Source organism: Oncorhynchus kisutch, linkage group LG19 (assembly GCF_002021735.2).
Source record: "Oncorhynchus kisutch isolate 150728-3 linkage group LG19, Okis_V2, whole genome shotgun sequence".
In the NCBI taxonomy this organism is placed as follows: Eukaryota; Metazoa; Chordata; class Actinopteri; order Salmoniformes; family Salmonidae; genus Oncorhynchus; species Oncorhynchus kisutch.
The window spans coordinates 33,564,976-33,578,924 of record NC_034192.2 but is presented as its reverse complement, the minus strand read 5'-3'; the positions used below and the strand labels follow the sequence as shown (position 1 = coordinate 33,578,924).

Below are 13,949 nucleotides of genomic sequence, written 5' to 3'. Positions count from 1 at the left end.
AAAAGTTGCTGGTGCTCCTGACAACCCTGCGTCATCCTCTCAAACTGATAGAATACCAGCCAGCATATGAAAGCGGTCTTCTCTTTGTCAACTTCACTCAACAGAATTGACTAATATCCACTTCTGAGATCCAACATGCTGAGCCATTTGCTTCCATTCAAACTGGTCAGGGCATCTTCAGTTTGTGGTTCGGTGTATTGGTCAGGAACTGTGCGTCTGTTGAGCGTTCTGTAGTCCACACACATCCATATGGTTCTGTTCTTCTTCCTCACCACTACAATCGGCGACGACATAGGGGCTTCTCGACGGAAAGATGATTTCAGTGTCTTTCAGGTTCTTCAGATGTTTCCTTTCATCTTCCACATCAGCTGGGGACAGCCGTCGAGACCTCCCCCCCAAACAGTGTGTTATCAGGGACTCTAACGGTATTGCGAGTACTCTTGGAACAACCAACGTCCAACTCATGAGTTGAGAAAACATATTTTTCTTTGCATCATCTTGTAAGTTAACCTCCTCTTCCATTCTTCAGGTAAAGGTGAGTCACCGAAGTTGAATTAAGAAGACGTCAGCTTCTCAGGTAAGTTGCGCTTCCTCCCCTCAGTGGCAGCAGGAACAGGAGCTACATCTACAGGAAACAGGGAAACAATGGGCATGCCACATTGTAAGGTTATCTCCCTTGATGATACATCCCTCACTGCAACTGTTATTCTTCTAGATGACACAACCATAGACATCTGAATTTCAGATCTCACAAGAAGTTCTTCTGGAAACCGGGAAACTTCTGGACACTGGGATTCTTCAGGCCTATCCACCAAAATGGGTACATGGTGATCCAGGAAACTTTGGGAATCCCGGTGACTCTTGCTAGTCCACCAGGTGGCAATAGAACAGGTTTTGTCTGTGAAAACCATACTGTTCCTCTTTTCTGGTCCTCAACATCAGTTGGGATCACATTCATCTTCTCATAAGCCTCTTTGATAACAGGATGAACACGTAGAGTGCTCAGGAAACCTTCACCTCCTTTCTCTTGACAGGCCATCATCAGCCTTCTAACCACAGAAGTGTTTGTACCAACAAACCAACACAAGTGCTTCTATGATCTCCGTTACACCTACTACTGATCGTGAAAACTCCAACTTCAAAGACAAATAGCCATCATCTGGGTATTGCTCTGAACTAAGACCCCAAATCTCTAAGTGTCCAATGAGCTTTAATGGCAGATGTGTCAAGTACTTGTTAAAAAATGATCTGTAGAGTAGGGTAATCTGAGACCCAATATCTAGTAAAGCTTTAGCATAGATGCCTTCAATCTGTACAGGAACAACAGCACTAGGTCTCACTAAGCCGGTAGGTAGCACGTCTTTTGCTTCTTCACGCTTCTTGTTGCACTTGGTGGAATGTATCTTCACCGGGACGTCAGGTCGCTCCTTTTCTGGGTCCCGCTGTAGTTTTCCGTTGACCGTTTCTGGCTTGTGAGACGCTAGTTGACTTTCCTCGGATTTTCTACGCCCTCACAGTCTCATTTTAAGTGTCCATCCTCTCCACATTTATAGCAGAAAATACCAAGTTGGCCTTCATCTTCACTCAGCATAAAACACCACAGCTACTCACGGTTTCATAGAAACCCCCTGAAACCAACAGTTCCAAGGCCGTTGCCTATTTATAATCCAATTGGCAGAAATTGCCCTGCATGCATCCGGAATGTCCAGCATCAACGAAGCCATCAAATTCCCTCAGACCAAGCCGTCCTCTTCAGCTCCCGATCCGACAAATCCAAGCTAGCTCCCGAAGCGTCTAGAATCTTCGTTAATCCAGCCAAGCAGAAATTAAAACCAATTCAGGAAAAAAATATTTTAGTACACAACATGTTATTTTTCCCTCCACAAGAGTATCTCTCCCCCTTTCTTTCTCTCCTCGGCAACAATGGAGAAACCTGCAAAGCCCTCTGCACACCACATATGGTGCATCTTGATTGTTCCAAACCGAGCATGCACCCATCGCATGAACAGAAACCATAGTTCTAAATAAATGATTTAGCAGGGCATTACAATAGGATGCCGCCTTTCCAACAAGTCAGTTCATCAAATTTCTTCCCTGCTAGAGCTTCCCCGGTCAACTGTAAGTGCTGTTATTGTGAAGTGGAAACGTCACAGAGCAACAACGGCTCAGTGGAAAGCCTTCCCAGAAGAGTGTTATAGGTTGTTATAGCAGCCTCCATAGCAAGGGGAAACCAACTCCATAATAATGCCCGTGATTTTGGAATGAGATGTTCGACGAGCACGTGCCCACATACTTTTGTTCATGTAGTGCATCTAATTGTGCTCTTTCCCCTGAAGGAATTAATGAAAACGTATGTAATTGAACTCAATTGAATTTAGGTAATTCCTAGCCTGTGTTACCATAGTATCCTTAACCAGTGTATGGTGAGGTTATAAGGAGTGTGTGTGTGTTTGCTTGTATTTGTGCGCTCATGCACGTGCCTGTCTGTCTGTGTGTGTGTGTGTGTGTGGTCTCACCATGCGGAAGCAGCTGCGTACACTGGGCTCCACGTTGCTCCCTCCGAAGGCGGCCACCTCTCCCAGCTGTCGCGGGATCTGGATGGCTTCATAAAGCAGCATAGTGAGGTGACGCTGGTCGGTCAGACCCCCTGGACCAGACACCTGCCTGAACAAGTCTGATGAAACACAGAGGGTTAATAAAACATGTGTGTGTTTGTGCACAAGATTGTTCTGTATACCTGTGTGACTATGTGAATGTGAATCTATTCACATCTATATGCGTGGATGTGAATCTATTCACTTCTATATGCGTGGATGTGAATCTATTCACTTCTATATGCGTGGATGTGAATCTATTCACTTCTATATGCGTGGATGTGAATCTATTCACTTCTATATGCGTGGATGTGAATCTATTCACTTCTATATGCGTGGATGTGAATCTATTCACTTTTTTATGTGTGTTTGTGAATCTATTCACCTATACAGTGCCTTGCGAAAGTATTCGGCCCCCTTGAACTTTGCGACCTTTTGCCACATTTCAGGCTTCAAACATAAAGATATAAAACTGTATTTTTTTGTGAAGAATCAACAACAAGTGGGACACAATCATGAAGTGGAACAACATTTATTGGATATTTGAAACTTTTTTAACAAATCAAAAACTGAGAAATTGGGCGTGCAAAATTATTCAGCCCCCTTAAGTTAATACTTTGTAGCGCCACCTTTTGCTGCGATTACAGCTGTAAGTCGCTTGGGGTATGTCTCTATCAGTTTTGCACATCGAGAGACTGACATTTTTTCCCATTCCTCTTTGCAAAAACAGCTTGAGCTCAGTGAGGTTGGATGGAGAGCATTTGTGAACAGCAGTTTTCAGTTCTTTCCACAGATTCTCGATTGGATTCAGGTCTGGACTTTGTCTTGGCCATTCTAACCTGGATATGTTTATTTTGAACCATTCCATTGTAGATTTTGCTTTATGTTTTGGATCATTGTCTTGTTGGAAGACAAATCTCCGTCCCAGTCTCAGGTCTTTTGCAGACTCCATCAGGTTTTCTTCCAGAATGGTCCTGTATTTGGCTCCATCCATCTTCCCACCAAACATAACGTTTTGCATTGTTGCCAAAAAGTTCAATTTTGGTTTCATCTGACCAGAGCACCTTCTTCCACATGTTTGGTGTGTCTCCCAGGTGGCTTGTGGCAAACTTTAAACGACACTTTTTATGGATATCTTTAAGAAATGTCTTTCTTCTTGCCACTCTTCCATAAAGGCCAGATTTGTGCAATATACGACTGATTGTTGTCCTATGGACAGAGTCTCCCACCTCAGCTGTAGATCTCTGCAGTTCATCCAGAGTGATCATGGGCCTCTTGGCTGCATCTCTGATCAGTCTACTCCTTGTATGAGCTGAAAGTTTAGAGGGACGGCCAGGTCTTGGTAGATTTGCAGTGGTCTGATACTCCTTCCATTTCAATATTATCGCTTGCACAGTGCTCCTTGGGATGTTTAAAGCTTGGGAAATCTTTTTGTATCCAAATCCGGCTTTAAACTTCTTCACAACAGTATCTCGGACCTGCCTGGTGTGTTCCTTGTTCTTCATGATGCTCTCTGCGCTTTTAACGGACCTCTGAGACTATCACAGTGCAGGTGCATTTATACGGAGACTTGATTACACACAGATGGATTGTATTTATCATCATTAGTCATTTAGGTCAACATTGGATCATTCAGAGATCCTCACTGAACTTCTGGAGAGAGTTTGCTGCACTGAAAGTAAAGGGGCTGAATCATTTTGCACGCCCAATTTTTCAGTTTTGTGTCCCACTTGTTGTTGTTTCTTCACAAAAAAATACAGTTTTATATCTTTATGTTTGAAGCCTGAAATGTGGCAAAAGGTCGTAAAGTTCAAGGGGGCCGAATACTTTCGCAAGGCACTGTATCTGTGTAGATGTGTTCCAGATTATGTTTTTTTACCTTTATTTAACTAGGCAAGTCAGTTAAGAACAAATTCTTATTTTCAATGATGGCCTAGGAACAGTGGGTTAACTGCCTGTTCAGGGACAGAACGACAGATTTGTACCTTGTCAGCTCGGGGCTTTGAACTTGCAACCTTCCGGTTACTAGTCCAACACTCTAACCACTAGGCTACCCTGCCGTCCCATGTTTACCAGAGCTGGGGACAATTCGAATTGACAAACTGATTTGAATTTGTGTTTACATTATATCTGCTTGTGTATACAAGAGCATATTAGCGCTACTATTCACACCTACACATATGTACCAACATCCATGTTCTCAGCGTTTCCCTAAGTGAGCCTGTGTGTGGGTGTTACTTCCCTAAGCCTGTTTCTAGGTTTTTTGAGAGAAAGAAAGAGAAAGAGAGAAAGAGAAAGAGAAAGAGAGAGAGAGAGAGAGAGAGAGAGAGAGAGAGAGAGAGAGAGAGAGAGAGGAAGGGCAGGCGTACTGATCTAATTGCAGACAAAAGGGCTGCATTAGCGCTCGCTACCTCATCAGGCTCTGAATGGAGCCTTCATCTGCGAGTCGTGATTCCGCCTGTCACTGAGGAGATGGATACTGACAGGTGTTTGAAGGTGCTGCACAATGCCAGTATAAATAGCACCAGCACCAGCCACAGCCAGAAAACCCTGACAGCCAGCCTGCCTGCCTCTACCCTGCACACAGCTCAAGCTCTGGGGGGGGGGGGCAGGGGGACAAAAGACAAGCACACACACACTGTGTCTGCCACACTACCACGTTCACTCACTCACTGCCACCAGATGCGCCCCCTTGTTTACTAGCATAATCAGGGGTCATCTCTCCCCTGAGCTCAGGAGAAAAAATGTGTGATCAATCACTGGGACAAATTGGCATGGTTTGCATCACAGCCCCCCCCCCCCCCCCCCCCCTGCCTGCCCGCCTCTACCCTCACAATCCTCTAGGGCCAGGCCTTCTGTGCTTCGTCTGCCATAAAAAAAACACTCCAAATCTGTTGCCATTCAATTTTTACAAGCTGTCACAGATGGTGTGCCAACTGACAGTGGGCCTGCCCTGACCCGTCGGGACTGTCTAAAATCTCATACCGATGAGCTCATTCTCTCTCCTCTCCCCCTCCTCTACATATTTACAAGGCTGTGTTGTAAAATGCGGTTAAGATGCTGTAAAATGGTTTTACTTTCCCTGAGCTGGGCACCAGTGAAATATTAGCGCATAATTGAACATGGAAAAGGGAAGCCAGAGGGGCCAGAGAGAGAGAGCTGAGTGTGGTGTGTGTGTGTGTTCTCTCTACCATAGTGTATTCTCTCTGCCTAAAAGCCCAATGTACTTTGGAGAAATAAAGAGAGAGAGAGAGCCTTTCCCCATTATTGTGCAGCAGAGTAATTCCCTCCATTAGGCTAAGTGGTTGTCTTTATGTAATGCTTGCAATCAGGCTGGTTTTGTTTTGGCCCTTTGTTAGGGGGCTGCAGGGCTGTGGTGTCTACATGAGAGGGTCTCATACTTACATTTATACTTCTCCTGAACATCCGCATTGCACAGGCTCACCAGTCCCGTCTTGAAGGAGAGGACGCGCATCTTTCCATTGCGACCACTAGGGAGAAAGCAGGGCAGGGCAGGGAGAGGGAGAGGGAGAGGGAGAGGGAGAGGGAGAGGGAGAGGGAGAGGGAGAGGGAGAGGGAGAGGGAGAGGGAGAGGGAGAGGGAGAGGGAGAGGGAGAGGGAGAGGGAGAGGGAGAGGGAGCTATAAAAAGTAAAATATGCCAGAACAAATACATTTACATAAGCAAACAGACACATAAACTAAGCCTTTACACTGAAAAAACAAGGGGATTAGAGGCAAAAACAGATCCATAAACAGTGTTCTCTGGCCAATGGCAAGGCCACAGAGTTGGGTTGGGACTGGGAGAGCTGTGTCCTGACTTAAATGGGTCACATTATATCTGTGTGTCTGGGAGGCACAGGGACACTGCCACTAGAGTCAGACAGAGGGAAGGGCAGGGCTGCGGTTACTGGCTTTAGTTGGGAGCTTTGCTGCTTTTCTTTTCTCTGCCTTGACTGTCAGGAGGGGATTACAGTCATTTAAAGAACATTAGAGGCAGTGGGAGTCAATGTCAGTGGGAGAGACACATAGAAGCACTGCCTTTAACGTGTGACAAAATAGGAGTCAGGAGACTGCAGAGTCCATTAGGCAGTAGGAGGCAGTAGGAGTACATTAGAGGCAGTGCGAGTCTATGTGAGAATATAAGAGATGTTAAAGTTACTGGGGGAACATTAGAGGCATTGTGAGAACAATAGTCAGTGTGAGAACAGAGACAGTGTGAGAACATTAGTCAGTGTGAGAACATTAGAGTCAGTGTGAGAACATTAGAATCAGTGAGAGAACATTAGTCAGTGTGAGAACATTATAGTCAGTGTGAGAACATTAGAGTCAGTGTGAGAACATTAGAGTCAGTGTGAGAACATTATGGTAAGTGTGAGAACATTAGAGACTGTGTGGGAACATTAGAGTCAGTGTGATAACATTAGAGTCAGTGTGAGAACATTCGAGTCAGTGTGAGATTATTAGAGACAATGCGAGTTTATTAGAGTCATTGTGAGAACATTAGAGTCAGTGTGAAATCATTAGAGTCAGTGTGAGATTATTAGAGACAGTGTGAGATCATTAGAGTCAGTGTGAGAACATTAGAGTCAGTGTGAGAACATTACGGTCAGTGTGAGAACATTAGAGTCAGTGTGAGAACATTATGGTCAGTGTGAGAACATTAGAATCAGTGTGAGAACATTAGAATCAGTGTGAGAACATTAGAGTCAGTGTGAGAACATTAGAGTCAGTGTGAGAACATTAGAATCAGTGTGAGAACATTAGAGAATGTGTGAGAACATTAGAGACAGTGTGAGAACATTATGGTCAGTGAGAAAATTATGGTCAGTGTGAGAAAACGAGAGACAGTGTGAGAACATTAGAATCAGTGTGAGAACATTACAGTCAGTGTGAGATTATTAGTCAGTGTGAGAACATTATGGTCAGTGTGAGAACATTAGAGACTGTGTGGAAACATTAGAGTCAGTGTGAGAACATTAGAGTCAGTGAGACAACATTAGAGTCAGTGTGAGAACATTATGGTAAGTGTGAGAACATTAGAGACTGTGTGGGAACATTAGAGTCAGTGTGATAACATTAGAGTCAGTGTGAGAACATTAGAGTCAGTGTGAGAACATTAGAGTCAGTGTGAGAACATTATGGTCAGTGTGAAATCATTAGTCAGTGTGAGAACATTAGAGACTGTGTGGGAACATGAGAGTCGGTGTGAGAACATTATGGTCAGTGTGAGAACATTATGGTCAGTGTGAGAACATTAGAGTCAGTGTGAGAACATTATGGTCAGTGTGAGAACATTAGAGTCAGTGTGAGAACATTAGAGTCAGTGTGAGAACATTAGAATCAGTGTGAGAACATTAGAGAATGTGTGAGAACATTAGAGACAGTGTGAGAACATTAGAGTCAGTGTGAGAACATTATGGTAAGTGTGAGAACATTAGAGACTGTGTGGGAACATTAGAGTCAGTGTGATAACATTAGAGTCAGTGTGAGAACATTAGAGTCAGTGTGAAAACAGTAGAGTCAGTGTGAGAACATTAGAGTCAGTGTGAGATTATTAGAGACAATGCGAGATTATTAGAGTCAGTGTGAGAACATTAGAGTCAGTGTGATATTATTAGAGTCAATGCAAGATTATTACAGTCAGATCTAGGGGGAGGCAGGGGGAGACCTAGGGGAGGCAGGGAGAGACCTAGGGGGAGGAAGGGGGAGATCTAGGGGAGGCAGGGAGAGACCTAGGGGGAGGCAGGGGAGACCTAGGGGGGGCAGGGGGAGACCTGGGGGAGGCAGGGGGAGACCTAGGGGGAGGCAGGGGGAGACCTAGGGGAGGCAGGGGGAGACCTAGGGGAGGCAGGGGGAGACCTAGGGGGAGGCAGGGGGAGACCTAGGGGGAGGCAGGGGGAGACCTAGGGGAGGCAGGGGGAGTCCTAGGGGGAGGCAGGGGGAGTCCTAGGGGGAGGCAGGGGGAGACCTAGGCGGAGGCAGGGGGAGACCTGGGGGAGGCAGGGGGAGACCTAGGGGGGGGGGGCAGGGGGAGACCTACACACACATTTCTCCTGAATCAAAATCACTCTGACCCACCCACTCTCCAAAATTACCAGAGAAAAGACTGGGGGAAAAAATCAGCTTTTCCCTTTAGTAATACTGAGAACACAACACTAGTCTGTGGGTAGACCTCATGATGATTACAACTCACACACACACACACACACACACACACACACACACACACACACACACACACACACACACACACACACACACACACACACACACACACACACACACACACACACACACACACACACACACACACACACACACACAGAGACAGACAGACAGATCCCACTGCATGCTCAGCTCATTCACATTCACAGCCTGTGTTTATCGGAAAACAAAAAGCAATTACAGGGAATGCATGTAAAGGGTAAAATGCTGATTTCCACTCATTAGAAGCAGGTAGTTAAGGGCTGCAAAACAAATGTATAGTATTTAGAAAAAAATGGGGCTGTTTTTTATATTCGCCAGGAATTGTGCCTCTCAGATTGTCTGCGGAGGGCTTGGCAGTTGGCAGAGAGAGATGGGGTCAGGGCAATCAGAATCAAACAGAGGAGGCTTTCTGCTGGGTCTCAGTGGCCCTGATTGGACACCTGCCCGCTTGATTGAGCTACAGCCTCTCTGTGATCCTACTCACGACACAGCCTCCCAGGCACAGAGCGTACTTCACCAATGAGACGCCACGCTGAGAGGGCTCTCGGCCAATCACAGCATTGGACTAGCAGAGAGTGATGGACCTTGATTGTGGGAAAAGGGTGAATTTGACCAAGGATGTGTGAGAGGTTATATTAGCAGTAACGCTAACTGTGTCACGCATAGAACAGTGCTGCATATGAAACAGAGGTGACAAAAACAGAGTTATTTGGTTCATTAGAACATAGTAGCTCAAAGTGCCACTGACAAGTAGCTAACAACACAAGTGGAATGAACAGTCGCAAATTAGATGAAGAATAAACTGTATATCTGAACACAAATGAATGCATAACTTAAGGTCATGAAATAGGTTCTTGACTGACACCGGCTAAATAACCTTGCCGAAAGTAGACGTGTTGTATGCGGGAGTGAACTTCATCTTACTGGCTAATTAGTGTTTATTTTCTATTTCCAACCCCTTAAAGGTAATATAAGATCAAGTACCTGTCAGACATTGTCGCACTGAGCAGCCAGTTACAACACATGACCTGGTCTGGTTGATGTCATGTAAGGTTCAGGGTCAAGGGTCAAGGTTGAAGGTCAGTTGTCAGTAGTACCTGTCGTAGACATTGAGCAGCCAGTTGAGGCACATGTCGACACAGAGAGGGATGTTGACCACGATGGCCCTTCTCTCCTCCTCCAGTCTCTCATACAGGCCAGTCAGGGCATGAATCATCTCCACCACATCCATCACATGTTCCCCATGCTGCAGATCCTGCTCCCTGAACACGTCCACCACACTCACCAGCGTCAGCAGGTCCACTGGATGGGTGCACACACACACACACGCACACGCACGCGCGCACACACACACACACACACACACACACACAGACAGACAGACAGACAGACAGACCACCGGGGACAGTAGAGTGAAGGAGAGAACACTTATTCAACTTTTCTCCCACTTAAGTGCTGGCAGATTGTGAGAGCGTCAATCCAAATGTGATTTTGTTCCTCTAAACTAATTTGAATGGCCATCCCAGGCTGGGCAGAGGACTGGAGATAAAAGTGTGTCCTTTAATGACAGGTGGAATTGAACAGGGAGATAAAAGGGTGGCAGAGGAGAGGACATGGCTGGAGTGGGTTAGGGTTGGGAGAGGAGAGGAGAGGAGAAGACATGACTGGAGTGGGTTAGGGTTGGGAGAGGAGAGGACATGGCTGGAGTGGGTTAGGGTTGGGAGAGGAGAGGACATGACTGGAGTGGGTTAGGGTTGGGAGGGGAGAGGACATGACTGGAGTGGGTTAGGGTTGGGAGAGGAGAGGAGAGGACATGGCTATAGTGGGTTAGGGTTGGGAGAGGAGAGGACATGACTGGAGTGGGTTAGGGTTGGGAGAGGAGAGGACATGACTGGAGTGGGTTAGGGTTGGGAGAGGAGAGGAGAGGACATGACTGGAGTGGGTTAGGGTTGGGAGAGGAGAGGACATGACTGGAGTGGGTTAGGGTTGGGAGAGGACATGACTGGAGTGGGTTAGGGTTGGGAGAGGAGAGGACATGACTGGAGTGGGTTAGGGTTGGGAGAGGAGAGGACATGGCTATAGTGGGTTAGGGTTGGGAGAGGAGAGGACATGACTGGAGTGGGTTAGGGTTGGGAGAGGAGAGGAGAGGAGAGGACATGACTGGAGTGGGTTAGGGTTGGGAGAGGAGAGGAGAGGACATGGCTATAGTGGGTTAGGGTTGGGAGAGGAGAGGACATGACTGGAGTGGGTTAGGGTTGGGAGAGGAGAGGAGAGGACATGACTGGAGTGGGTTAGGGTTGGGAGAGGAGAGGACATGGCTATAGTGGGATAGGGTTGGGAGAGGAGAGGACATGACTGGAGTGGGTTAGGGTTGGGAGAGGAGAGGACATGGCTGGAGTGGGTTAGGGTTGGGAGAGGAGAGGACATGGCTAGAGTGGGTTAGGGTTGGGAGAGGAGAGGACATGGCTGGAGTGGCTTAGGGTTGGGAGAGGAGAGGACATGGCTATAGTGGGTTAGGGTTAGGAGAGGAGAGGACATGGCTGGAGTGGGTTAGGGTTGGGAGAGGAGAGGAGAGGACATGGCTGGAGTGGGTTAGGGTTGGGAGAGGAGAGGACATGGCTGGAGTGGGTTAGGGTTGGGAGAGGAGAGGAGAGGACATGGCTGGAGTGGGTTAGGGTTGGGAGAGGAGAGGACATAGCTATAGTGGGTTAGGGTTGGGAGAGGAGAGGACATGGCTGAAGTGGGTTAGGGTTGGGAGAGGACATGGCTATAGTGGGTTAGGGTTAGGAGAGGAGAGGACATAGCTATAGTGGGTTAGGGTTGGGAGAGGAGAGGACATGGCTGAAGTGGGTTAGGGTTGGGAGAGGAGAGGACAAGGCTATAGTGGGTTAGGGTTAGGAGAGGAGAGGACATAGCTATAGTGGGTTAGGGTTGGGAGAGGACATGGCTATAGTGGGTTAGGGTTAGGAGAGGAGAGGACATGACTGGAGTGGGTTAGGGTTGGGAGAGGAGAGGAGAGGTGAGGACATGGCTGGAGTGGGTTAGGGTTGGGAGAGTAGAGGAGAGGAGAGGAGATGACTGGAGTGGGTTAGGGTTGGGAGAGGAGAGGACATGGCTGGAGTGGGTTAGGGTTGGGAGAGGAGAGGAGACACTAGAATACATTTTACATGTGCCTTTGTGAGCCTTCCTCAATCATCCTTACCAAGAGGGAGGGAGGGAGGGAGGGAGGGAGGGAGGGAGGGAGGGAGGGAGGGAGGGAGGGAGGGAGGGAGGGAGGGAGGGAGGGAGGGAGGGAGGGAGGGAGGGAGGGAGGGAGGGAGGGAGGGAGGGAGGGAGAAACTCAGTAGTTACTATGGCAGCCTGGCAATTAATTCTCCTAACGACACGAACTAGCAGACCAGCACATGATGAGGCGGGCTAGAGAGAGAAAAATAAATAAATATATATATATATATATATATAGAGAGAGAGAGAGAGAGAGCGAGAGGGGAAGAGAGAGAAAGCAATAGGAGGGTATCGTTTTCAGCGGTCCATTTATGCTGTGCTTTCGCAGGCCATTTCCCCGTGTCGGAGAGAGAGGGTTGGGGTGGAGAGAGGGGTGGAGGGATGGACAACGGAGAGAGAGAGTGTGAATGGAGAGAGTGTGGAAAAGGATGTGAGCGGCCAACCATGGCGAAGCATGGCCGCAGGGCTGACTCAGGGTCAGGTGGAGCCAGGGAAGGAGGGAGGGATGGAGGAGAGGAGGAGAGGGGGATGTCTGGAAAGTGGAAGATAAGGCTACTACGCTTGGTCCTGGAAGACACACACACACGTTTATGCCTCACTCATCCACATGGCCTTGGCTAATTACCTCCCCTCATGTAACTTAACTGGGCCAATTAATGAGTTTAATTAGCATGTATGACAGTGATTTAGACCTAACGATGGATAGAAAGGGTTGTAGCTGGATGGATGAGGAGTTGTAGCTAGCTAGTTAGCGCTAGGCTAATCAATGACTTCGATTGGTAGTGGTGACCTTGGTGGCAGATACACCCTAGGAGTTAAGGAAGGGAATGGGCAACTCCTGATTTCACCAATCATGGTCTAAAATGTCATAGTTTTTCTGGCTGAATTAGGTGTGCTATAGCCGGGCTGGAACAATAGCCTACACACACTGCTCTGGAGCTCCAGCTTTCTCACCCAATGAATGAGGTTTGAAAACACAATACGTACATCTCAGAGCCTTCTGCACCCGCCGCAGCTTCATGGCCGTCCGGTATGCTGAGAACTTGATGTTGTTTAGATCCGCTAATGAGGGAGGGAGGGAGGGAGGGAGGGAGGGAGGGAGGGAGGGAGGGAGGGAGGGAGGGAGGGAGAGAGGGAGGGAAAAAGGAAAAAGAGAAGATCAGAGGATGAGGACAAGAGAGAAAACAAACCCCCTTTCTACCCCCTTCTACTCTTCCGTCCCCTCTCTCTTGCTCACCTCTCTCTCTCTCTCTGTCTCTCTCTCTCTCTCCATCCTTCTCCCCTCCTACTGTCTTCCTCCAGATGAGACAGACCACCCCTCGTCTGCCCTCATTCTCCCCACATTTATCAGTCCATCAGTGAGTCATTAGCAGGGGCCATGTTGCTACATAATTCCGCTCCCTCCATCCCTGATAGCATCTCAACGTGTGTGTGTGTGTGCGTGTGTGTGTGTGTGTGTGTGTGTGTGTGTGTGTGTGCGTGCGTGCGTGCGTGCGTGCGTGCGTGCGTGTGTGTGTGTGTGTGTGTGTGTGGACAACCCCCCTGTCAGATCCCATTAATAAAAGGAATCCGATGCCATTTAATCACAATTAATTTAAATGCAGGAAATAGCTAATCACAGAGCCGACACAGTGTCGTCCATCTCGGGGGTGTCTGAAATACAGGGCCTTAATGAGGTACGGGGTGACAGTGGCGAGGCCCCTGTGGAGATGGCCGGTGAGGGCCTAAGTGGAAAAAGCTCAGAGAGGGGAACTCTTTAATTGTCTCTATCTTACCCAGTGCCTGGTACAGCTCCGTCATTTTTGGATGATCCCAGCATGTCGTCTGGCCCTGATGGCTGAGGGAGTTGAGGAAGGGAGAGGGGAGAGGGGAGAGGGGAGAGGTGGAGAGCAAAGGAGGACAGAGTTACAGGAGGAACGAGT

At 47.7% G+C, this 13,949-nt stretch overlaps 1 protein-coding gene across 1 annotated transcript in view; it reads right to left on the bottom strand.

The window, feature by feature from the left end:
• The window catches only part of drp2 (dystrophin related protein 2), a 154,801-nt gene that overhangs the window by 39,323 nt on the left and 101,529 nt on the right, over nucleotides 1-13,949 (bottom strand). Inside the window, exons 10-14 of the mRNA XM_020509411.2 lie at nucleotides 13,803-13,864; nucleotides 13,015-13,089; nucleotides 9,900-10,104; nucleotides 6,000-6,085; nucleotides 2,517-2,674 (exon numbers count right to left, since the gene is read on the bottom strand). Of these exons, the coding sequence (XP_020365000.2) occupies nucleotides 2,517-2,674; nucleotides 6,000-6,085; nucleotides 9,900-10,104; nucleotides 13,015-13,089; nucleotides 13,803-13,864 (586 nt within the window). The remainder of the gene's footprint in view (nucleotides 1-2,516; nucleotides 2,675-5,999; nucleotides 6,086-9,899; nucleotides 10,105-13,014; nucleotides 13,090-13,802; nucleotides 13,865-13,949) is intronic.